This window comes from Haliotis asinina, chromosome 6 (genome assembly GCF_037392515.1).
Source record: "Haliotis asinina isolate JCU_RB_2024 chromosome 6, JCU_Hal_asi_v2, whole genome shotgun sequence".
In the NCBI taxonomy this organism is placed as follows: Eukaryota; Metazoa; Mollusca; class Gastropoda; order Lepetellida; family Haliotidae; genus Haliotis; species Haliotis asinina.
Window position 1 is genome coordinate 5,460,151 of NC_090285.1, and position 27,510 is coordinate 5,487,660.

At 40.7% G+C, this 27,510-nt stretch overlaps 1 protein-coding gene across 2 annotated transcripts; it reads left to right on the top strand.

Moving 5' to 3' along the window:
• Positions 1 to 3,739: 3,739 nt before the first annotated feature.
• LOC137287339 (organic cation transporter protein-like) lies at positions 3,740 to 27,510 on the top strand. 2 transcript variants are annotated; one of them, XM_067819589.1, is made up of 10 exons: positions 3,740 to 4,146; positions 16,947 to 17,172; positions 18,229 to 18,332; positions 21,039 to 21,193; positions 21,313 to 21,481; positions 21,761 to 21,973; positions 22,454 to 22,680; positions 22,948 to 23,129; positions 23,816 to 23,967; positions 24,668 to 27,510. In XM_067819589.1, exons 1-10 carry the CDS (start codon positions 4,001 to 4,003, stop codon positions 24,756 to 24,758), a joined length of 1,665 nt encoding a protein of 554 aa, XP_067675690.1. In that variant the 5' UTR covers positions 3,740 to 4,000; the 3' UTR covers positions 24,759 to 27,510. The 2 variants fall into 2 exon arrangements, with proteins under 2 accessions (XP_067675690.1, XP_067675691.1); XM_067819590.1 differs by lacking the exon at positions 3,740 to 4,146 and adding an exon at positions 8,959 to 9,216.

The following is a 27,510-nucleotide window of genomic DNA, read 5'->3' on the forward strand; positions in this document are numbered from 1 at the left end:
TCAGTCACGCACACAGGTAACAGACAGTATTGTGTTTTCACTCCCTCACACATGTGAATATAGAACACAGTAGCGATTGTTCTCTGTGTGTGTGACTGAGACCACACATATTTACAAGCAGAACCAAAATCACGTTTATTGAAGCAGGTCACTTCTACAGTTTCATTATATTTCGAGAAGGTATTCTCAGTACATATACTCTTTAAGAAAAGTAAGGGAATCTGAACTTTGAAGTCTGGTAGAAACAATAACCAATGAGGAACGTTACAATGACATTCACCTTGTGTATGCAGCATCATTTCACGTTATCACCACATGCAAACACAATGCATAGGAAGCACGTGCACAACGTTGGAGCCTCCTACACGTGCATGGTGTGTCATTGTGAAACTGGGCATTTTACAGGCAGGTCGATAATTCACGGTAGACCATTTTTTTCCCACAACGTTCTTGCATTTGTGCATGGTCAGGATTTTCAGGGTCAAATCACACACTACGGGCTGAAAATTGTAAACCTGAAATTTCATGTCATACTCCAGTCACCTAACAAGGGGGATAACTGAACGAACAGCTTTGCTTTGAATGAAATCCTTGTGGAGATGCATTCTCAAAACATCCATCATTATTGTATCAGCATTGATTCAATCCCATATATCTTCCAATTTCGACAATCGTACGTTGAAATTACAGTTCCCCTACTTTTTAAGAGCATATATATAATTTAAAATACATATAATATAAAACTGCAGTACAAAGAATACTCTTACAATTCAACAGTATATTCCAGAGTATAATAGCATAAAAACATCTATATAGCGAAAGTGGCAACTGCAAAGTGAAACTGTTTATGTTCCGTTACGCCTACTCAGTGCAATGTGAAACTGTCCATGTTCCGATACACCTGTTCAGTGCAAAGTGAAACTGTTTATGTTCCGATAGGCTTGATCAGTGCAAAGTGAAACTGTTCATGTTCCGATAGGCCTGATCAGTGCAAAGTGAAACTGTTCATGTTCCGATAGGCCTGATCAGTGCAAAGTGAAACTGTTTATGTTCCGATAGACCTGTTCAGTGCAAAGTGAAACTGTTCATGCTCTGATAGGCCTGATCAGTGCAAAGTGAAACTGTTTATGTTCCGATAGGCCTGTTCAGTGCAAAGTGAAACTGTTTATGTTCCGATAGACCTGCTCAGTGCAAAGTGCTTAATGTATTGGGTAGATGTATTCTTTACCGTGGCTTGAAAATTCAAAAGGTAAGAATGTCAGACTGCTCTTGAGTAGACATAATGCATATGGGGTGTTTTTCAGTCACGAGCGGCGCGGTGTACTTAGCCGGTATGTCGAATTGAAAGGTCGTAGTTGCACGAGGTGGTAGCACTTCTTGAATATATCCTTCTCTTTGCATCTGGTAAATATACAGGCCGCTTTACACAACAAAAGGTGTTGATTCATGTGTGTGAAAGAGAGAGATCTGCGTTAACAGTTCCTGACCTAGTTTGGTGAAGTTTATGAAGTTTGACAAACTGTTGGCTAGAAATTGAAACTTTCATATACTCATCAGTATTTTCGCAAATATGTTGGCGTATCTCGATTGTTACGAATGAATTGTCGTCAGACATTCTCGGGTGTTTGATTAGTTTGATGCCAAAAAAGTAAGATTGATAGTGCACCCATGACAGTTTGCACGACTGCAAGACTTTCTACGCCTCCAAATCTCCACCGAAAAAGTGCGGCGCAAATGTGGGCGTATGATATGCAAGTTCCAAGACAATATACTCAGTTCTTTGACACGTCTTTTTTAACATGACACCCTCGGAACGCAGAACAGATTACGCTTACACGATACAATACTTAATGTAAGGTCCAGAACACGGCCCGGGTGGCTCGAGTGTGTCGCTTGTGTATCATCGATGGTGTGGACAGTAATGGAGTGTACCAACAATCGTTGTAAGATCCCGATTACACTTTGTCGTCAAGGGTGACTAACGGCATAGGGTGGTCAGGCTCGCTGACTTGGTTGACACATGCTACCTACGTGCTCATGATGTCGATCACTGGATTGTCCAGCCTCAACTGTTTCCAGACCGCCGCCATGTAGGTGGAATGTTGATGGTGTGTGCGTTAAACAAAAGTGTATCAAGCATCGGTGTGTTCAAGGAGCCGAAAAAAGTCCATCCCTTTAACTGAACAGAACGTATCTTGGCTGACACAGGCCATCGTATCACTTCATCGTTTTAACTGAACACCAATACATGTAAGCACTTTCGCTGGTTTTATGAGAGCTTTACAAGCATGATGTATTTATACCTCGCTACAATGCTACTAAGAATAAATGAATGAGCTGCGCTATTAATACAGACGTACCTCTCCACTGAACAAAGACATTGTTTGTGACTACTACTGGTGGAAACACTGCGCCTTTCGCGAACACATATATTTTGATAACTATTAACGGCTTTTCGCAGAAACGTTTTGTGATCTTACAAATGGTTAGTCGACTATGTTTACATCAACAGACTAGTAAAGGTTTCGATAATGTTTGTAATGTTAACTTCTTTTAGTGACATTTTAGAAACTGGGAATGGATAACTTTATAAATAACAACTTCTTTATTTCGTGGGTGCGACGGTTTGATACAAATTCAGTACAACGGTACAATCTGTATCGAAACGTAGCATCCACGAAATAAAGAAGTTGTAATCCAGAAAGTTTGTCTCTACTGTTTGTCGTGTTGTTGTCAATATGTACACTTTCTCTTGATATCAGTATATGTTTACCCTTATATTACCTTCCCCCTACTTAATACATCATAATGTTGTCACATGAACATCAAACATTCTATTCCCTTAGGCTTTAGCGTTCACCTTAACGTCAACATAAACTTTAACCTCTTGCTCTTTATGCTGTTTACGCCGCTTTGTGCCCTGGCTGGTCATTGTCTGACTTGTTTTTCCCAAATTTTAGAATATTCCATTTGAAATGCTGTCTCTATTAAAATTTGAACTGTCTCACCGGAGTCTATATATTATCCCCCACAATGCAGCCACATGGTAAGGTTGGATAACCAGTTTATCGTGTCGCATCCAACGCATGTTTTATGACACAGAATAAAACTTTTCCACAAGCATTGCAAGCTGGTTCTGTGTTGTTTTATATGCATAACCTAATAAGGTTACACATCCAAGGTATTGTGTTTGTTTATTTGTTTGTAGCAACAGTTGGAAATGAATGAGTTAGGTTCCATGCACGAGGATGGGGTTATAATGCTGAAACAATCTGACAGCTCCTTGCACCGAGGTGCGCCTCCCGCCCCCACCCCATGCAAGAAACAGTATCTGTGAAAACTATTGACATGGATCACAGCAAATGCGTAATGTCAGGCAAGAAAAGAATATCTACCTTATAACCTCAAACACCATTTTGACTAAAAGTGCTTATTTCTGCTGAACCTGTGCCAGTAGAATACAATTCATGTCATTGTATATATATTCGTTATGCAACTCTGAATAAATAAAATGGAGGGTGTGCACTGGGTTGAATACTTCGTATGTAGATCATAATGTTAACCAGAATGAGCGCGCGCATCCATTTGTAGACAACCAAATACACAGGTGCAATTTATATATTACAGAATTTCCAAGGTTCCCTTGAATATGTAATTAGATATACTCTAAGCACTGTAATAATTGACTTTCATGTCTCCAGAAAACACACCCGGACTCAAATTTATTGAAGCGTGCAGTTTCTGAACGCAGTTTGCACAGTGAGCATCTGTAATAAATCTTCCCCAAACTGGAACAGTTGGGATCGGATTATGACACAGATACCCATCGGGGGTAGGGGACAACTTGAGTCTAAGTGGCGGTACCGACACACCTGAGTTTGTGCAGCAATAGCACACATACAAACATAATTATCTGTAAATCGAGCGCACCTGACACAGACGTGTTTACAGGAACGACTCAATAGGTTTTAGTCCTTGGATCGACCGAAGTTTTATCAGGATGAAATTCGACGACATTCTTGAAAACTATCTCGGGGCTTTTGAGCGTTACCAGAAGACAAAGTATTTCTTGCTTTGCCTCCCGGGTATCTTTTGTGGGATGCAGATGCTCAGTCCAGTCTTTGTACTCAACATTCCTAATCACAGGTAAGATTTTCACCTGGAAATGACATATTCTTTACAATAATACGACGAAATCACGTATTTCGCAGACGATTTGAATTTACCGGATCAGCAAGGGTTCTATTTTATTTGATTATTTAAATATTCCATATTTTCTCCTTCGCAGAACATACATTTGTCTACATTAAAGATATTTCCTTATACATAGAGGATAATTCTACGAAGATAGTACTTTCATCTATGTAATACGAAAGGGCCAAAAACATAAAAGACTAACAATCTGCAGAACATTTAAATATTTTTAACATTATTTGTTGAATGTGTGCAATATTGTGTAGGTATAGTATTAAAGTCACGAATTAATGCAGAAAGAATATCTGTTTGGTGCGCTGTGACAGCTTTGAAGAAGCAGACATTTTGGACTTTTGCAGCTGTTTACCCAAAGTGTTTCGCTCAAGTGGAAGTGCTTGTGCCATCATATATACTACTCATATTAGTTTCACTATAGTGTAAATATAACCACTTAATTCCGTCAACTGTTCTAAACTTGTTTTTGCAAACTATTCCATTCAGTTTACACGTGAACTAATATTTTTTTAAACAAATTTGTAACCTTGAAAAGATTATTGCCATGAGTTCAATAATGATTAAAATCAGTGGAAATTCGCGAATTCTAAACAAAAATTTACACCAAAATGTAGCTGTTCGTATGCACGATATTTGCACATGTATTTTAGCAGTTTGTTGCATGAATCTGGCACAATTCAACTGCATGAAGTTTGCAGTTGTTTACACTTAACATATATAGTGAGTGCTTTAGGTGACTCTAAATTTTTGACGGGTAGTATAAGTTGCGGTTGTCACCAGTCGTAGCTGACAAATGAAAGACAGGAACGCGTTATCCCTGGATTTAGATTTGGTTAAGAACCTTGATTATTGTTGTGTTAGATGTTATCACTGCAATCGCGTTCAACAGCTGCTCGCTCCTATGCAAAATACCTGAGTAATTTCTCTTGTTTGTCTGATGAGCACTTACAAATCCCATCTGTATGTATGTGAAGGCATACGGTTAGGTAATAAGGCAACATTTTTGTTCAAAAACATCATTCACCTAATTTATGATAAAGTAGGCATGAATTTCATATTCTTATACTACTCACATTCCTGCTGTCACCTGTTAACACCTGGATTGCCATATGTTCTAAATAAAACTGCATAAAGTCGATTAGTATTATTACTTATGTCAATAAATCTTTACATATGGAATAGATTACATTCCTAACACTTAAAGGTACACTATCAGGCCACTTTTCTCTGAAAATCAATATTGCATTTCTCTCATTAATACTATCAGCACCCATCAAAGCTGTCGTATAATTTATTCCGAAAAAAATAAGTATTAACTTCACAATATGAAATAAAAAAAACTTAAAGTGCCTTATGGTTCAACTTCTTTATTATACAAGGTCACAACGTTTCGAGACAGATTCTAGTCTCTTCTTCAGGTGAGGTGAGGATAAAACTAAAGGGTTGTAGTATATATACACATAACTGTAGACCGATAACAATGGGTAACAAGATATACAGGTTTGTATTAATTGATGAGAGGAAAGCAATACAAGAACTCAGAGAGAACAAGGGGATCACCATCACGGCTGCAGACAAAGGGAAAGCCACCGTTATCATGGACACTCCAGAATTCACACAGCTAGTAGACAAGACCCTGAAAGCACTCACTATTTGTCGTGTAGTAACCTTTTGTTACGGACTCTCATCATTTATATAAGACAAATAGTGAGTGCTTTGAATGAGTCTAAACCTTAGATGGGTATATATATATTGAGGCATATTCCATCACTTTTGCTTCCTACAGATACAATGCAAGACTTATTAGTTCAAGACTAATGCGGGTATTCCTGGCTGGGATGTGTTCATGAGGTATGATCACCGTGTAAAACCGGCTAAAGTTCGATAGGATTAGAGTATTGACTTCGAGGGGATAGTTTCAAATTCTCCAGACAGATGCTTTTAAATAGTACAGCTGAACTATTGTTCACTTCAGTGTTCTATTCGTTCACATACAAAGTAGCGAAACTGAATTTGTATTCGTTCCCACTGTCGTAATGTGTTCAAAGCATCTATTCATCAAGAGTGGAGTTTATGTCGAACAGAAAAGGCACAACCAGTTGCAAGCGCAGTGGTATTGTTGGAGTATCGTTTTGCTTAGCTATGCATCAGGTGTTTCATTATACGAAGACATAATCATGTTTGTGAAGACACAGTTCAGTCATCTATTTAGTCACAGGTTGTGTTTTTCATTTTATTGTGTACAGGCCTGTACGCGACAGAGGAACATATCTGGCAACTATCCAATTGTCAGCCCCCGTATGTGAAAACGAGGAGATGCATTACATAGAGTTATACATCAGGTTGCTATATGTAAATCTTTGCATGTAATTTCAAGTTTATGAAAACCTCTGACCCAAATTGAAAAAGTCAAACAACACCAAACATGTAAAGAGAGTGTAATTGTCACTGCGATAACAACCAACCACCCAACGTTTCTGGACTGGTGGCTAGTTTATATTATTTCACTCTTCAGTAAGAACATTGCCGAGTTCCCGCGGAGGTATCCATAGTATGAAGAATTGTGGCTAGTTGTACTCAGTCCAACCGTCTCCTCTCTAAGCAGACATTAACGACCCTGACACCATGCTTTCGTGATTAACCATTCATGAGAATGAAACCAGGCACCATCGTACTCGCTCTCTTTATGAGGAGCATTTATTCCCTAAAACATTCTTGTCATCGTGGGACCTGGGACATGGAGATCGGTTCGTGCAGCTCTACTGACAAAAATCATGATTGAAAGCTTGAAATGTTATTCTACTTTAGAATGTTGAAAGCCTTGTCTTCGCCACACTCTTCTCGGTGATCTGTGAAGTCCAACACGTATCACAATACCCCATCCCCGCAGTATGGCCTAACCAACTGATATTGCCAATCTAAATGTGCCTTGTGGGGTCAGTGGGACACGAATGAATGCCCCCCGTGACATTGTAACGCCACAGGCATTCCACAGGCCATTTCTGAGAGTGATGACAGTCTCGAAGTGATGAGGTTTTGCTACGATCAGGAAAAACGTCCCTCTGTGCCTGTTATTGTTTAGGTGATCCAATGGAATGGTTTTCAGTTCCATGTCCTGCTTCCATCAATGGTCTTTGTAACATGAAGTGGCGCTGACCGAGTTCAATTATTCCTCTATATCTGCCTTATTCTTTGACGTCTTTACTCGCTTGGTGCAATCCTGCAATCGTCAACATGACAACTGGAACTGATCCAGTGATGTGTCTAAATGCATCACTAGATCAGTTCCAGTTGTCATGGCTTTAACAACGCATGGGACCGGGTGGTCAGGCTCGCTGACACATGACACATGTCACTGTATCGCAATGTTCACTAAGTTAATTATGGTAATGGTCCAGATTCGATTTTTACAGACAACCTCCATATAAGGGGAATATAGCTGAGTGTGACATTAAACAACAAACACATTTCACTTATTACCTCTATTGTTGCGGACCTTTTGTAGACCACTCATAATGGAGTCTGATTCTTCTCTAGCGTTGATGTTCTCTACATCCAGAACGTCGTGATTGTGCTGCAGTATTTGCAGACATTCTCTTTATCCTGGGTCAAACTCCCGCTATAAATATGAGAACCGGGGAAGTCAATTGCAAGGTATATGAGACCAGCACATATAACTTAGCACGCACCCAACTGGTTTGTTTTTCAGTATAAAAAGTACGGAGTGAGGAGAGTATTCTACGTGGTTATGATGGTATATTACTGACAGGTCACTAGAGACTCCTGTAAGCGTCCACAACTTTACGGTTCTCACACTCGCCCATCCCCCACCAGACGACGAAAGGCACATGCATGACACAAACAAACTCTGTTTTACACACTTGCGTGTTTACGACGGTAATAAATCCAGACATTACCGTCAGTCATTGTACGTTAACGGTTTCTGAAGGACACTGAACGTGATAAAAGTGGTAGGAGCATTACAGCCCAATCAGATCTCAGTATTCCTGTTTGTTGTTAGGACAACATCATCTGTCTAACTGTAATGACACACTCTCAAAGCATGCCTTCCGGCCTTTCCTCAGCTACGTATGATTTGTGCATAGCTTTCACTTGACAGAGCTGTATTGTAAGACATTGTTTTTTATATTTTAGTCGTTTTACAAATTGTTTGACGTATGTTGCGATACTGAAGCCAACAAGAGCTGCTAACAATGTTCACAAAACAATAAAAGTTTATAATACTACAATAGGTACGATGCTAGTAACACTAGATTTAAGTACAAACGCAGTGTATGACACACCCTTAAAAAGCAACTTTATCAAATATTATTGTTGTTTAGTTTTAACTTCCACCAGTCTCTTTGTTTCTTTCAAATCTCATGATCTGATTATGATGGTGCTAATTTAAGTAACGTTTACAACAAGAATCAAAAGCCCAAATCCCTTCTGCCGAGTTACCCACCTGAACTGGCAAAAACGAGACAGAGGATCGTGTCATTTGTATCATGTGTGCACACATATAGATTCAAAGAGAGGAAAATGTCCACGCGAATCCGAGTTCATCATCAGCTAACACAACCAGCTGTATGCACTGTAGGGTATGATTATATTTGAACTGTCCCCCGCCCTCCCCGCCCGACAATACCTCTCCTGGTATTAAAGCCACAACACCGCAAACAACCAAACAACGTCCACAGACCTGAACTGGCTGACACCCGTCAAAGGTTCAGACTGGATAACGTTCACTACAGAGGAGCACCTGTTCTGTGAGTACTGCCAACTCTAGACGGCATACTCTCCTGGTGATACATCAACGCTTCATTGTTTAAATGTGCGCAACTGTCTTTAATCAAGATCCAAAATGAAGTTTGACGATGTTTTTGAGTATCTGGGGGCTTTTGGAACATACCAGAAAAGGATGTACTTTCTGCTTTGCTGCCCTGGAGTCTTCACTGCAATGCAAATGCTGGTCGCTGTATTCACCCTCAACATTCCAAATCACAGGTATTGTTACAAACTCGAATTTGAAACATACGTATGCGCTCATTTGCTTTGTGCGTATAATGGCCAGCGTGAGTGATTTTGTAAATGGTTTTACCTGTAGCATCATTTTGAATTGCAATTCTGGTTGTAATATCTGACAGTTCGCTTTTCAACAACAACCTAAATGTCATAATATTTATATCACAAGCTTAACGACCGTACAATTTATTTCGGTGGTTTGGTTATAAAATGTAGAAGCATTGTAGAAGGTCATTTGGCAAGCGTATACCTCTGCTGTAAGAACAAGACGGAATATTCTCCAAGTACATAGCAATGTCGCCGGCCTTAAACGTCCCCGTTATTTCGCTACATGTGTATTGCCGGCGGGTATACAGTGTTCTCCTTTGTCAAGTGGTGTTTTGACGAGTATGACATGAACATGACAGTGAGATAAGTAACACAAGTCACTTTCAAGCAATTTCATTTCCACGTATTGCCTTATGCGCTTTTAATTCTTAATGGTATTGTGAAACTACCAATGGTGTAGGAGTAGTGTTAAGACTTACTGCAAAGGGGGCCTTAGAATGTTACATTAATGTGTGCATGTTAAGGCTTATGGACCTGTCAGGGACGTACGTATATGCATGAAGTGGTAGACCTAGTTCATATCGTAAAGTACACAGCTTGATGCAAATAAAAAAATAAACCAGGGGAAAAAGTATATGCAAACACCTCCAAGATGAGCTTCAGACCTTCAGTGCTTACTATTTGTGCATTCACAATTGTATTCAGTCACCACCTATTAAGTGGCGTTTGCAGGTTTAAACAGTGATGTAACTAAGGTTTCGTTACGCCTGTAATTTGATCATCTCAGTGAACAAAAGCTTGGACACAAAGAACATTGTGTGCAGCCACACATTGGTTACTTGAAAGTGTTGGGGTAGGTTTTGTACCAGTACGAGCAGAAGTGAAATTATGAATATGTAGTCCAAATCTTTTGTGCGTGAAATTTTCATCGCAATCCTGAATCATTTCACAATTTATTGTTTTTATATGTCTTTGTACTTCTTAAAATTCAGTAGAACAAAATCTATGCGTGAAAACACACATGTGAAACATTGTTTGCGTGTTTTTTTGCGTGAAAAACCACAAGTTTCTACGTTAAAGCGAATGCTTGACCTAAAAAAATTTCTTTTGATGGTACAATTTCTGTATTCACGATGTCGCTCAGTGTACGGCATTCAGCTAACTTCCCAGGCCCCGATTTCTCGAAACAAACTTAAGTTTTACTCAAATCTCAAACCGCGTTTCACAATTTGAAACAGCTGAATTTTTAACTCAGTTGCATTTTTGACATATAAAACCCAAACAAATGATGTAATCTATTCACGAAACTCAAATTGTTTCCTATAGTTCCTATAGTTCTGTGCCGATTTCAGTTCATTCTGAGAAATGCGTTTTCTCAAATTTGATTAAAATCTCAGACTTAAGTCAAATCTCAGGTTTAAGTTTGTTTCGAGAAATCGGGGCCTGGGCACCATGCGTATCCAGATGACGAGAATGTCATCATCGTTATTGCATGGCGTTCTGCTCATGATACCATATACTTGTTTGCCTGGTCTAGTTGTGGTGAGAATTGGTTTTAAATGGATTTTTCTTGACTTCGATGTTTAAGATTGTTGTCTTAACCTATATTACAAGGCATTTAATGTCAGCGTGTCTTGTGGTTGTAACAGCAATGAAAGAGTCTGCGCACAAAGCTGACTCATAGGTTTTTCACCCGGTCACAAGTGACCTCGATCCCGGCACCTTAAGCTCGCTAGATTACTAGCCTAGCTGCCTTTTCACAGCCTGCCCAACGCGAAATATTATGAATAATAATACGCGAATGCAAAGAGACTGTGTTGAGGTTACTCACTCAATATTGTTCCAGTTAGGGGTGGTGGGATAGCCCAGTGGGCAAAACGTAGATCGAAGACAAGGTTTCGATTTCCCACATAGGTACAATGTGTGAAGCTCGTTTGTGGTGTCCCCCGCCGTGATATTCTGGAATATTGCTAAGAGCGGCTTAAAACTAAACTCACTCACTGGTCCAGTTACATCACCGCGTGTAAGGAGTCAAACCCCCATGTGATGACAGTTTCAGACATTTACACTTTGGTGCAATCTGGGGTGAATTGAGATTCGAACACACAATCATGGGTTCCTGTTGTGTCCAAGGGACGCAACACTGCATGGTTTTGCGACATTTTGATTGGTTATATGGTTGTTTAAGGCTGCACTCAGCAATTTTCCAGCTGTGTGACGGTTGTCTCTAAATAACCGAGTCTGGAACAGACAATCCAGTGACCAACAGCCAGTGTATGAAATTACGTCTGCCCAGCGGCCCGCTGCTTGCTGGTTACATGTATATGTACTAGGTGTTGACCTTTCCACACCCGGTATAATCCAGAGACAGGTAAATTTAGTTGTTATAGGCTGTAGTATAAGTAGACACCCGGCTAATCACACATTGCATGAAGGGTAAGTCCTCTTTATCATTGTACGAGCGAACTCGGCTCATGTAGCTCGTTGACCTATCCCGGTCCCATTACATGTATCAGCATCCCTTAACCCAGGCAACGTTCGAAATAATCGCCGGCCCGGAGGCCCGGCACAGATTGTTAATTATCGGGCCGGCAGTTTCAAATAAACTGTGCGGCAAAAGAAAGTATAGGTCGGAAAAAGTCAATTTACTGTGAAAGTGTGGATAGCTGGTTGAAAGTATGCATTCAGACAGTTGTCCCCAAGCACAAGGATGCAAAATCGCATCTCCCAAACACATCATGACTGGTGGTGCCACGCTGCACCAGAAAATGGTAAAACACGTGCAAAGGCTGCAGAGGGAGATCCACGTGCCGAATTGGCATACAAATAAGGTGAAACCATGGGTTGACAACACAGCTGACAAAACCACACAATCGATGTGCCTAGACTGACAAGAGAGGAGGGAGAGAGGGTGATTGCACCAGATGGAAGCAGCACACCTTGCACGAAGGTACGGGTGCATGCCTTTAACGGTATCCAGGCTGCTGCAACGTTACCGACAGACAGGAAGGACTGCAGACAGATCCAGAACGGGAAGACCACGTGTCACAACACCCCAGGAAGATCGCCGAATTCGAACAATTCACTTACGCAACAGGTTCGTCACGGCGACGGCGACGGCGACGGCGAAGGCTGCAACAGCGCTGGGACATCGCATCAGCCAACGCACAGTACTCCGACGAAACAGAGCCTACCGCCCCTCCAGAGAAATGTTCCTGACAGTACAACATCGACACCGAAGGTTACAATGGGCGAGACAGGTTCGAATCTAGCAAGTGCGAGAATGGCGCCGAGTACAGTTGTTTCCAGTTGTTCCAGAACGACGGCGGACAACGAGGTTGTCGCCGAAGAGGTGAACGTTTAGCACCACCATGCATGGGAGAGGTCGATCAGTTCGGAGAGGGAGGTGTTATGGTCTGTGGAGGGATCTGTGGGGAAGAGAACACTGACCTGGTCATTGTGCAAGGGAACCTGAATGCTGTTCAGTACAGAGAGCAAGGTCTGAGCCCAGCTGTGCTTCCATTCCTGTGGAACCAGCCACAGGGAATAGTGTTCCCACACAGCAAGATTGACACAGGACTTCCTCAACCGCCACCAGATGCGATGTAATGTGTACTGAGAGAAGAGTAGCAGAGAATCCCTACACACGTCATCAGACGCCTGACGTCATCAATGAGATGACGCGTCACGGCATGTATTGATGCACGTGGGAGTCATATACGATACTGAGACTTATTCTGTTTGTTGTGTAAACTTGGACAATGATTGTCTCTTAAGACAATGCTGAAAAATGAGTTGTTGGACCCCACCATTGCTCAACTAACGCCCACATGTTATGTGTTGCCAGTATTCCAATCATTTTGTGGCTTAATACTGATCATTGACCCATCTTTCACGATATACACACGCTTGGCCAATTTGATTTGTTGTGTCTTGTTTACCACTCATGAAACTCCACCTATTCTTTCTTTTGCCGTTTAGTTTTATGTGCAGACCCTAGTGTCCTTCATTATATTATCTTTTTTCACAACTGGAATCTTTCCCTTATACTTTTCCCTTTTCAAGTCTGGGAATCATACATGATCCATCATGTGACGATAGTATAGTTCATGATAATTCAGCGCTGTGCGCATAGGAATGTCAGCACCAGTCTTTACAATAAATAAGTCTCTCAGCGCTAATTGATTTTGTATCACCAGTGTGAAACTGTACACAGTGTGGTCTATTTTGTTTTTATTGGTTTGACTTTAACAAAATGGGCCTGCAGATTTCTTTCTGGGCCTGTAGATTTTAATGCCTATAAGCGGCAGCAGGCCCTGGGGGTCAGCTGGCAAATTAAAGTATTGCAAACACAGAACCCGGGTCCAACAAGAGCCTCTTTGAAAATATCCGGGATGTTCACGGGACTCAAATTCTATTTGCAAACAGGAAAGTCTATAGATTGTAACTATAAACCTTCTATATGTATATATGGGTGGATGTATGTGTGTGTTTATGTGTGTTATATTGTCATGTGGTTTAATACAGCGGAGACAAGTGATATACTGACCCGCATTTAATCATGTTTGTAGAACCAGTCAATGATATGTGTTCAGCATGGGTTGTACGTGACTGTGCATATATCTTGGTTGCACTGAAGGTCAAGAATGACATTATTCCTTTGTGAAGAGTTCATTATCTTTACTTAATGGTGACCCTCCCGACATTGTTTGCATAATCAAAAGCTATACTACATGTTTCATGTATCTATTTCAAATTTCCTTTCTAAACAAACTCAAAATTAATTTTAAGTTCTGTATCAAGTCCTTATTTTGACCCTATTTTACTGTTCTGCGTTTCGTTTTTTTGTGAATAATTGACTTGTATTTGCATGTGTTTGTAACAGGTTGTCACAGGTGGGGCAGTTTGATACTAAGAGTGAGTCGATGAAGTGGCCCTTGAATTTGTTATGGTTATAGAAATGTTTCTTGTCGCCTTGATATAATTAATTTGAATTACTTGGTGAGTACGCACAATTGTATGAAGGATTCTGGAAACAAATATCAGTAGTGTCGAATTCATGTTTAATGAAGCTGTCGTGATATACCTGGAAACAAATGAGTCTTTGTATACATACAGATGTTAAAATGAGGAGCTGGGGCGGGGGTTGGAGTTGGGATTGGGGGGAGGGGTGGGTGGGTAGGGCTTTCGTAGGGGTGACAGTCGAATGTAATATCATTGTCAATAGGATTGATAGGATATTGATATGCGCACACATCCAAGCAACTAGTTCATGCTCACGGCGCCTATAGCCTATTTTCAATACATTATATTCCAGAGTAGAGGTCTACCCTTTGTGTATTGTACGTAACAGGCATAGCTACAGATAGTGCGACTCAAATCCTTCTCTAACATGCGGTGGAAAGGTTCTCTCACTGCCACCTTACAACCTTATTGCGTGTCACTACAATGTTAAGCAGAACCCAAACCTCGTTATGGATAGTACAGGCGCATACTGGATGGCCCTCGTGTAGATCTGACGTTCGTTTCTCTGTGGTCACTTGTTTATGCAACAACTGTGCGCTTACCAGGATAGTACTGCTATGGGATAGTCCTTAACAGGCTTACTGGCCTTTTTCCCAGTCAGAGCTCACGTTTGCCTCGCTTTCACTAACATGCACAGAGCTGCACTCATTGTTAGCGTTCTGCACCCGCAAACCCGTTTGGAATTGCAATTTTAAAAACACCCAAGCTGAAAATTGAATAATATTGTTGCCGTTGATTTTAAGGGTTTATTTTAAATGCATATATTTGTATGACGCAAGAATAGATATATTTACATTGTTTAAAATGATTACTGTACAACTTTGTAAAAATGTCCTAGGTAAGTAAGTAATATAAAGATGTAGGTAAGTATAACACGTCAACGCCAGAAAAGACTAGGACTCGATTACCCAACCACACAGATTCTGTAATTTCGCAGTGTGAAACATCTGAATCACTGAAAATAAGCGATGACACCAGGTGGTGCCATATAACGCCATCAAATACGCACGCAATTTGCATGATGAAAGATAAGTGTTTGTTGTCGCGGGTCACAGGGTCTGACAGTATCACATGCGATGTATGTTATCTGCATTCATCACATACGATGTATGTTTAACTGTATTCGTATTGATGCTGATAAAAAGAATGAGGACACCGAGTAGCGCATGCGACTTCAATGTTTCAGTATATGTTTGTGCAGAGACAATATTGACAGCCGTCTGTTGGACCTTGGGTATTGTTGTGTTTACAAGGCTCCTGTTATACGTAGCCGTGGTACTCTCAGGTTTGAGTGTTATTTACGTTTGATGTCCATGTGTTTGTTCATTTCTGAGAATATATTCAAGGTCAATAAAGCTTATGTAGATATGCTACTCGAATACCAATGTACACATGACATTAAAGACGATACACGTTTGACCGTATCACATCAAACTGAGACAGTCGAGGTACGTCTCAGAGTTCATGTGATCACATACAATGTGTCTTGGTAGCTAATGCATTCTGTTTGTAACACAGTATAATATGTTAAGTTCTCCTCTTTATTCGTTTTGCTTTTATTGTTTTATTTCCTGTCTTGCACGTCGAAACGAAAACCCGGTCTCGGTGTCCCATATAGATGCAAAGTGTGCGGCACATTGTCCTCGGCAGTGATGTTGCTGGACTATTAATGTTTCAGCCGATCCTGTTATTCACCCATGCCTGTTATAAGAGATATTTTTCTTTTCATGCAACAGCTTTAATTACACATGTATATTATTGATAGTCTGGACATCCCGATCCTCAAGGATTCGGGATGTCTGAGTTTAAAAGAAAAGACAACAGGCATTCTAGGAAAATGCATTCTAGCATCAACAATTATTAAGACAAGGGGAAGAAAAATGCAAATAGAAATGGCAAGTGATTTTGCGGCATATGTTGGAACATAAACTATTTTTTCCAACAGAGCAAATAAATTGTCGTGTATGAGACACAGCCGAGCTATAGCTGGAATAGTGCTGAGTGCGGCTTAAAACTAAACTCACTCATTCACGGAGAGACATGGTCATCAGTGTCAACACATGGCCATGTGAACTTCATCATCATCGTAGGTTTCATACATTGAATGACAATTAATGAGTGAGTGAGTTAAAATTTACAGTCACGTTGGCACTATTACAGCCATATCGTGACTGAAACAGTAAATAATTTACAGTTTTATTTCATAAAATCTGTCACCAAAGACAGTAAAAACTCCTACATCACAGTTAGAGATTAAAAACTGGTATGTGACATAAAGTTATGTTCCATTTAGGACATTACAGTATAAAAATGGGCTGTATATCACCAACAGTTAAAGGTGGATCACCATATTAGGGTGTGGGACCATGGGGCCATACCAATTAATGAAAGGACAGAAAATGTTATTTTACTGAAGATTTTAGTGAAAGTTTGAAGTTCAGTATGTCGTCAAATTGTTCTTGAAACATGATCGAAGTTGATGCAGTCAACAAAATTATCAACGTCATTATTAATTTTGTTTAAAGTAATAATTTAGCTTCATGTCATTAAGGTTCCCGTTTGTTGAACGCTAGTGTGTTCAGCCTTTTCTAGGATACATTCTTTAATATTCAGCTTTTAGTTTCACACAATCGTTGTAGATGCGCTGTCCCCGGTGTCAGCAACGACACATACGCTGTCCAAGGACCTAACCACGAGCTCCTCCTTAACGCCACCATACCCTGGAAGACGGAGAAAGGCGTCAGTGTCAGAGACTCCTGCCTCATCTACAAGGACGATGCTTCAGGAGGTCAGAACAGAACAACCCAGGAATGCAGCGCCTGGGTGTACGACAATTCCGTCTTCAAGAACACCGTTATTACAGAGGTACGTTACAGAAGCCATATAAACAGAAGAGAGAAAAATGCCCATCGTAAGACATCGCAGCAATTTATGCCCATTGTTCATCCCGACAACACCGTCAGTACAGGTGCATGTATCAGTATCCACTATCGATAATGATATCAGAAGTTCTAGAAATGGTAACCCTTTCCTGACCAACTCAAATATGTGTCCAAATAACTTTCCACGCTAATATAAACTTTTTGCTGAGACTAGAGCCAGCTAATCATTGATCAGTGCATCATGATCAGTGCATCATGATCAGTGCAGCAATGATAAGTGCATATATGATCAATACATCCCTGATCAATGCATCATGATCAATACATCATTGATCAGTGCATCATGTTCTGTTCATCACTGATCAATGCATCAGTGATCAGTGCATCATGATCAGTGATCAGTGATCATGATCAGTGATCAGTGATCATGATCAGTGCATGCTGTTGTGTAATCAGATCGTGACAGGATTGATGTAATCATTTTTTGCAGCATGACAGTTATTCACACTATTTTCGTCGATATCTTGCCTTTTTCATCCAGTCGAATCCTGAGAGAATCAAGACTGGCTTACTTCTTCTTTATTCAGTTATCACAGTAACACATCAAGCAGATATCTATCTAGCTTCATTATGTTAATTCTAGATTTACTTAGAAAAATCAAAGATGTTTTATCACAGATATCTTTTGTATCTCAGACTGTGCTATATGTCTCATTTGACTGGAGAAATGAGCAAATGGGAAAACAAATAAACAAAGAAATGGCACTTTAAAGCTGCAGGCTCTGCAAAACAGATCCTGGCGAAACTGAAGGCGACGCCGAAGACGAGGATGGTTATAAAATAAAAATCTTTCTATCATACGTAATCACTAACCAATAAAACTTTGTTTACCATTACATTCAGTGTCTACAAGGAGGTAGTGTGTATATGAAATGAGACTTAAGGGTTAAAAAGGCTGTACTTTCTTGGTGACAAAATAAGTTTGTTAGATTAATTACAAATATCAAGGTTAACGAAATGGCTTTTTTCTTATTTGCAGCTGAACATGGTTTGCACAGATAAGGGCCTAAGGTCTGTTGCCAACAGCATTCTAATGGCGGGACTTCTCTGTGGATCTCTTGTTCTGGGTATTATCTCAGACATGTAAGTAAACCTTTCATGTGTCGAAGGTGTATCTCATGTGTAGAAGGTGTATCTCATGTGTAGAAGGTGTATCTCATGTGTAGAAGGTGTATCTCATGTGTAGAAGGTGTATCTCATGTGTAGAAGGTGTATCTCATGTGTAGAAGTTGTATCTCATGAGTAGAAGGTGTATCTCATGTGTAGAAGGTGTATCTCATGTGTAGAAGGTGTATCTCATGTGTAGAAGGTGTATCTCATGTGTAGAAGGTGTATCTCATGTGTAGAAGGTGCATCTCATGTGTAGAAGGTGTATCTCATGTGTAGAAGGTGTATCTCATGAGTAGAAGGTGTATCTCATGTGTAGAAGGTGTATCTCATGTGTAGAAGGTGTATCTCATGTGTATCTCATGTGTAGAAGGTGTATCTCATGTGTAGAAGGTGTATCTCATGTGTAGAAGGTGTATCTCTATCTCATGTGTAGAAGGTGTATCTCATGTGTAGAAGGTGTATCTCATGTGTAGAAGGTGTATCTCATGTGTAGAAGGTGTATCTCATGTGTAGAAGGTGTATCTCATGAGTAGAAGGTGTATCTCATGAGTAGAAGGTGTAGAAGGTGTATCTCATGTGTAGAAGGTGTATCTCATGAGTAGAAGGTGTATCTCATGTGTAGAAGGTGTATCTCATGTGTAGAAGGTGTATCTCATGAGTAGAAGGTGTATCTCATGTGTAGAAGGTGTATCTCATGTGTAGAAGGTGTATCTCATGTGTAGAAGGTGTACCTCATGAGTAGAAGGTGTACCTCATGTGTAGAAGGTGTATCTCATGTGTAGAAGGTGTATCTCATGAGTAGAAGGTGTATCTCATGTGTAGAAGGTGTATCTCATGTGTAGAAGGTGTATCTCATGTGTAGAAGGTGTATCTCATGTGTAGAAGGTGTATCTCATGTGTAGAAGGTGTATCTCATGAGTAGAAGGTGTATCTCATGTGTAGAAGGTGTATCTCATGAGTAGAAGGTGTATCTCATGTGTAGAAGGTGTATCTCATGAGTAGAAGGTGTATCTCATGTGTAGAAAGTGTATCTCATGAGTAGAAGGTGTATCTCATGTGTAGATGGTGTATCTCATGTGTAGAAGGTGTATCTCATGTGTAGAAGGTGTATCTCATGAGTAGAAGGTGTATCTCATGTGTAGAAGGTGTATCTCATGTGTAGAAGGTGTATCTCATGTGTAGAAGGTGTATCTCATGTGTAGAAGTTGTATCTCATGTGTAGAAGGTGTATCTCATGTGTAGAAGGTGTATCTCATGTGTAGAAAGTGTATCTCATGTGTAGAAGGTGTATCTCATGAGTAGAAGGTGTATCTCATGTGTAGAAGGTGTATCTCATGTGTAGAAGGTGTATCTCATGTGTAGAAGGTGTATCTCATGAGTAGAAGGTGTATCTCATGTGTAGAAGGTGTATCTCATGTGTAGAAGGTGTATCTCATGTGTAGAAGGTGTATCTCATGTGTACAAGGTGTATCAAAGGGTCAGGTTTAGAAAGACAGACAATGATTACATATTAACACATTTTGTGTTACTTCAGGTGATATTTGTCCCATCTGAATAAAGACTATCTCTGTGATCTAGTGGATAGAGGAAGTTGAGCACTGACGTCGGTGGTTTGCTTCCTGTTTGGCGTGTTACCAATTGCAACTTATGTAGTTGACTGTTTCACAGTCCCTGAACCTCGTTATTTTGCCTAATGCCAGGCCTTCTCTGTAGAACTAAAGCCTTAAATGACGCAAGTCTAGAATTCCTCAGGTTATGAATCTCTGGTCTCTCTGGGCTCCTTTTCAATTAAAATGGATTTGTTTGTTACTATCAAAATTATATATACATATTCAGAGACTAACCCTTAGTCTACTAATGTAAGAAACCAAATAAGAACTTTGTGTGCAACCAACAAACAACAAAATGTAACAATAAACATCAAAATATAGTACACCACTGTCCCTTATGGAATATCACAGGTACAGTATACTTCAGTGCACACCACAGCAACAGGCCTTCGGAATGGTGACAACCATACCATGACACTTACAAGACACTTGCATAGTATATTTGCCACCATCGGCAAACATTATAGACAGAACAGAGAACGGTGCAAAACACACACAATTCGTCGCTAACAGCAGTTCCATGGGATGACCGTTACCCTAGAATTTACTCACAAAAAATGTCATTTGGCAAGGAGACTGTTCTGAATGAACTCTCCTGTGCAGCGTGATAACGCTAAGCTACACAGTGTCACTACCACTTGATCATAGGGGTCATATAACTATATAGACAGAAGTCTCGTTGTCCTTGGTACTACTGAAACAGATCATGACAATACCAGATTCACTCTTTCCTAAACATAGTGAAATTGCGACCTCTTAGTTCCACGAGATGTGAAGTTTTACATCACCCGTTGTGAGATACCGCCTAATGTGATAGCAGCCATTTCTAACACGTTACCATTGAATAACCATGTTGTTTCATTAAAGCTATCCGATAATATGTATGTCAACCATCTTTTGCCCGGTCCTAAAAGCAGCATCGCCCATCCGTAAGAGAACGTTGCGAAGTGTTTCACTCTTCTCACCTCAACTTCACAACCTAATTGACATTTGTTTCATACAGTAAAGATATGTTCAAGACAACTTTCTAACTCTAACTGACTGTCTGACTTCCTACTTTTCCTGCAAGCATCGGGCGGAAACCAACACTGATGGCATCAGTCCTCCTACACATCGGCACAGGAGTTGGAACAGCGTTTGCTCCGAACTATGTGGCTTTTGTCATTCTCAGATTTCTTAACGGTGCTTCTAATATCGGTCTCTTCGTATCATCCTTTGTCATCGGTAAGTAAACTTAGTAAGTCAGATTGTTATTTGGGTTTTATTCAATAATATTAATTTTCATCATCGCTGTAGGTTTATCTGGTATATCTCTCTGTAAAATCCATCGACCTAATTTTCAGTCATGGAACTCGTTGGTCCCTCCAAACGAACCTTAGCTGGCATGGTCATCGAGTTGTTTTGGTGCATAGGACTCTTCCTTGTGGGAGGTCTGGCGTACTTCATCCGTGACTGGCATCATCTCCAACTCGCCATCTCCGTCCCAGCCGTGTTACTGCTCGGCTTGTACTGGTGGGTGCACCTTCTTTATTGCTCAACACCTCAATAAGTCTATGCTGGTGCAAGCACTAGCATTTTCTAAACAATGTTCTGTTTATGAGCGAACATCGAGTTCTCTTTACGGAAAGACTAAAATAGATTGTGTCATAATTTTGCATTTTAAATGATTTTAATCTTTGTCCTCGTCACCTCGCCACTGTGGGTAAATGGTCAGTGGCGAGAACAGATTAAAGATGCTAATCATGCAGCAAGTACCATTGTTAGAATGCAATATCAAATGTATGCTCGTAGGTTAGTCCCTGAGTCGCCAAGATGGCTGCTGTCACGTGGTCGTGAGCAGGAAGCAGAAGCAATCCTCAGGAAGGCGGCAGACGTGAACGGCGTGACTCTTCCACAGAAGCTGTTTGACAAGGACACTCTGGATGACGGTCCCAAGGCCAAGGTCACAGAGATGTTCACCTCCCCAGTGCTCCTCGTCAGGACGCTCATCATCTTCTTCAATTGGTCAGTAGAAGTGCCATACCCATGAAGACCCAGCTTAGATATTCAGTAATGCATGATTTACTAATCATGTCATTATAATGTAACGATGGATAAATGTCCTGGGGAAGAATAGTTTTACGCCGCACTCAGCAATATTCCAGCTATGTGGCAGCAGTCTGTAAATAATCGAGTCTGGACCAGACAATCCCATAATCAACAACATAATCATCGATCTGCGCAATTAGGAACCGATGACATTTGTCAACCAAGTCAGCGAGCCTGACCACCCGATCCCGTTTGTAGCCTGTTACGACAATCATGGTCGCCTTTTATGGCAAGCATGGGTTGCTGAAGGTCTGTTCTACCTCGGGACCTCCACGGGTCACTGGCATCTGTGCTTTAGTCAGCAGAGTCAGACAGTTCCCATTGTTAGTTATTAGTTTGTCATCTAATTAGCTAGTTGTTGAGTTTTTCATGTTGAACTTCCTACTTTTAAACCAGGCTTGTTGTCAGTATGGTTTTCTACGGTCTTGGGCTGAATGTCGGAAACCTCGGCGGTGACATCTACCTGAACTTCACCATCGCCAACATCGTGGAGACAGTATCTTACTTCATGTGTCTGTATCTGTTGGACCGACTGGGCCGGAAGTTCCTACACTGTGGCAGTATGTTGGTGGGAGGGATTGCGTGTATTGCGACCATTTTCCCAGTTTTGTATGGAGGTCAAGGTGAGGTCAAGAAAATCTTCGCATCTGAAACAGGTAGCCGGCCCTAAGCCACAGCAGTTCGCTTTGCAGGCTATCGTTGTTTGGGTATATTAGAAGCCTGTGAAGCCGATAGCGCATGATATTTTTAGTTAAGTGAACACGCGCTCTAATCAAGCTGGAGTAATGCTTAGTAATGCTTAGCACGTTGAACCCAACTCACCAACTGATTACAGACATATTTATTAATAAATATAACAAAGCGGGGTACATCATGTATATTGTTTACAGAGCTGGAATGGGTGACAATTACTCTGTCGATGATTGGCAAGTTTGGAGCATCAGCTGCTTTCGCCATTATTTACATATTTGCTGCGGAACTGTTCCCTACTGTTGTGAGGAACTCGGGCATGGGCGGCAGCTCCTTCTCGGCCCGTATTGGAGGAATCCTGTCCCCGTACATTGCTGATCTGGTGAGTCTGGGAGTAAGATGGGAATATAGTAGCAGTCAGGCCTATTGTGTCGAAAGAGAAAGTTACGGGTCATCGGTGGTCAGAAAATGTTCTGCTTTGAAAAATGATTGCCAGAGAGAACGATTACTGACCCAAAGACGCTGAAGCAAATGAAATGTTATTTGAACATGCAATATTTCTATAGACGAGAGTAGATGGTCATTCTTGTGTTGGCTTCATGCAGCAGTGGCTCCTAACCAAATGTATTGCTGAACTTTTCTGTCAACAGTGTGTTGAGAGCTCTCTTTTCCGTGATCTACAATCTTGGATCAGACATCACAACGTGATGAATATCACACGGAACATTGACTGAACTTGGCTGGGTGCTGCAAGAGGATGCAGCTCGGAATATTGCTCGCTCAGAATATCATTTGCGGGTGTATGTGGACTAGACCTCGCCGTAGAACGAATATTTGTCCTGTTATTGGGAAGAACCCATTACTGATCAAGTCTTGATCAGACTCCACCAACATTTTCATTGGCATGTTACATCCACAATTCTCTCAATTCTCTCTTCTTGCACATTTATAACCGTCACTCATTGTACCTTTGTTATCATAAGTAAATTCTCCACTTTTACTCGTGGTGTCGGACTGAGCTGAATATACACTCTGTCTGTAAAGGTCCTCCATCTTTGTGTGTTGTAGGGCACAATAGTTGGTGGTGACTTCGGTAACGCGCTACCGCTTCTGGTATTTGGTGCTGTGACAGTGGCGGCGGGGATACTCGCACTGTGGCTGCCCGAAACACTGAATCGAAAATTGCCGGAAACTATCGAAGACGCCAAAGTTTTCGGAAAGTAAGTTGTGATGCCTATCAGATATTAAATAATGATTAGGATTTAGGAGTTATGCTGGTTCATTTGTTCTGCAATAGAATGGTTTTCATGTTGTGACCCAAAGCACGAGCATATCGTCAAATTCTCCAGCTACGTTTTACCCGTTATATGTCTTTTAAGTAGCTCAGTTTTATAAATTAACATCATTAATGGTAAATGGATTTTAAAAACAAACAAAAAACTATAGCAAGGCCTTAATATACTCATTAGGTTAAGTTGTCAGTAGTGGGTTGATTTGGTACATTTCGACACTTGAGTTGCATTCAACATTAAGATTTATTACCTACGAAGGCAAAAATACCGGGGTTCATAATTTTTTAACCATGTCCTGGGGCAAATAAATTAGTTTTCCATAATGACGTGATGTCATGATCAATGCTATTACGTCACGTTTCTTCTGTGATGTTGCGTTCTGCATGCGGCGAGGATGGTAGCCAACTAATGTTTCAAAGCTGATAAGGGTTTTTGTTTTCCTCAATGTAACGACTTCGGTAATAAACAGAATATCATACTCGTGCTTAAATATTAGTATATCCCTTGCTCACGCTCGGGAAATACCAACATTAGGCACTCGTGTGGTAAACATAGTATGACATTGGCACTCACATAATATCCTCAATATATGACAACATGTGTAACGATAAACGTCATAATTCTTCAGGAGCGGTAAATCGTCCTATGAGCTTGATCACACCGTCGAACAGTCCCCCACTGAAATGAAGTATGACAATCCAGCATTTGAAAAGAACTGAAGAGAAAAGACTACAACAAGACGACGTATTGCTTGTTTTGTGTTACCTGTCATATTATCATTGATTCGTATGCAAAAACTAATTCCATTTACATATTTATCCATATTTACAGCAGGACAAGCCAGATTTATGGATGTCAACTTCGTTATTTGTGTATAACACGACGTTTTGGAGAGTGTGCTTGCCTATCATCGTATTCTTTACCCCATCGTTACGTACCATGTTGTTTTAGTGCATCACAGGCCTCCTCATGTTGTTTTGGTGCATCACTGGCCTCCACATGTTGTTTAGTGTATCACTGGCCTCTTCATATTTGTGTTGTATTCCATCAAGTCGATTACCATGTTGTTTTAGTACATTACTGGTCTCATTTTTTGTATAATATTTTCAGTCTTCAACGTTGTTAAACATGTCTTCTTTGTAGCGCCTGTGTATACACCTCTATTCACCTGATGAAGGAGCAAGCATACACTCCGAACCGTCGTTTTATCCACAATAAAGAAGTTGATGTCCATAAATCGGGCATTTCTTATGCTTTCCACTCCTAAATGTCCTTCCTACAATTTATATTTACAGTAATTGTATAAATCCACATGCATACAGTTCTTATGGGAAGCCGACAAATGACGGCTATCTATGTTCTCATACTTATCTGGCTTTGTAGAACAAGACAGTGTAACTATTTCACTAGTATGGACTGGTCTGATTTTACTGTTGGTGTGTTTGTTTACAAACAAACAACGTCTCATTGAAATCCATGACGTTAAGTTAGGCAATATACATAAGCTTTATAGTTTAAAAATACAACATCATACATACTAACTAGAAAACTAAATTAACTGGCATGTGCTTTTATAACAGATGTTGTATTTGGGATGGCAGCTTGTACAACTTGTATGGCACTGTGTATTCAAAGCGTGTACTTTGCCTGCATTGTCGGCCAAATACCCATATTGCGCCCATTGTCAAACCAAACATACAGAGAAATAATGTATTTATATAGCCGTGCACAACTAAAGCATGAATTATGTTATAACAGGTTTATTCGCCAGTGCTACTACATATGGGGCACTTGTACATGTTGATGGTTGGAAGGTGAACATACACTGCACTTTGAACGACATTACTTGTTGAGATCCATACAGAAGGGCGAGTACTACGTAAGGAAAGGATATGCGGATAGTAAACAACCAAGTAAAGAAGTTGTATCCTATATATGTTATCCTTAATGGGTCGGAAGAAATGGATGATTGGCACTGAACTGTGGCAGACATTTACTAACACTTCATACTTTGTTTCGCATGAATAGATATTTAGATAGCGTCACTAGGACCTTTGAAACACTGACACAGGTAAATAAAATGTTTCTTATTTTGAGTTAATAGATTCAAAGGTGATAAATAGTATTGATAGTTTGTAGAATTAGATACAACCTTTATTTAAATGTAATACATACATTCAGTAAGCCAGCGTGTCACGTCTTATATGCTAAGTTCACACTGTCGTGCGATTCGTTACGAATACCATGGCTGACCATCCGCAGCTTATCGTGGAACTTCTCTGAAATTTCAGGTTTGGATAGGAGGTGATGCGAGTCGATACGTTCTGATACAGTTTATTGCGCTTGGATGCGATTATGTCACGATCTGATGTCCCGTTCAGGTACGATCACGTACGTTGTGACACGATTGTTCCTATCGACTCCACGATTATGTCACGATCTGATGTCCCGTTCAGGTACGATCACGTACGTTGTGACACGATTGTTCCTATCGACTCCACGATTATGTCACGATCTGATGTCCCGTTCAGGTACGATCACATACGTTGTGACACGATTGTTCCTATCGACTCCACGATTATGTCACGATCTGATGTCCCGTTCAGGTACGATCACGTACGTTGTGACACGATTGTTCCTATCGACTCCACGATTATGTCACGATCTGATGTCCCGTTCAGGTACGATCACGTACGTTGTGACACGATTGTTCCTATCGACTCCACGATTATGTCACGATCTGATGTCCCGTTCAGGTACGATCACATACGTTGTGACACGATTGTTCCTATCGACTCCACGATTTGGTCGTGATCTGACATGATCATGGCGATCGGGGTCCCCGATTTGAGACGATGTGGTACGTGCAGGTACGTTCCGATACGTTCATCACACACCGATGTGCTCTGTTGCGATAGGGTACAATTGTGGTTGCGATGTCTTTCGCGATCACGACCGAGGTGATCACGATATGAGCTACGATTGGACCCCGACGGGTACGTACACAGCCCGACTGACCGTGCACTTCATTGTTTCCTGAACTTATACTGAGCAAACACAACCACTGTGGCGTTTGTCTTCTCCACGACTGATTCCGATCATCACGATTTGGAAGCACGAGTAGATTCGATATGTTGCACTTTGCTACGATTCAGTACGATCTGATGCGACGATTAGGACTGACAAGTGATCGTGTTGATCGAAGAAACCCTTTGAACCGTCCAAAACTTTTCTATGATCAACACGGTTAGCACGACTGACCTGAAGATCTGGTAAGTCCACCACGGTTAGTCCTCGACTAAGACCACTATTTCAGTCCTGGCACGAATCGTGATAGTGTGAACATAGCATTAACAAATCAATAACAAATAGCAAACGTATTCACTTCACGTTATCGATTTCATATTTCAGTAGGAAATAGGTTACACTCAAGTTATGATGCTGCTAATAAATAAAAGAGTCCTGAAACAA

What these genes read in the sequence shown, in the direction of transcription:
- LOC137287339 (XM_067819589.1), top strand. Translation starts at nt 4,001, where the DNA reads ATGAAATTCGACGACATTCTTGAAAACTATCTCGGGGCTTTTGAGCGT. An exon ending in AGAACACCGTTATTACAGAG is followed by an intron (nt 17,173 to 18,228) that starts GTACGTTACAGA and finishes TCTTATTTGCAG; the next exon opens with CTGAACATGGTTTGCACAGA. An exon ending in CTCATCATCTTCTTCAATTG is followed by an intron (nt 21,974 to 22,453) that starts GTCAGTAGAAGT and finishes CTTTTAAACCAG; the next exon opens with GCTTGTTGTCAGTATGGTTT.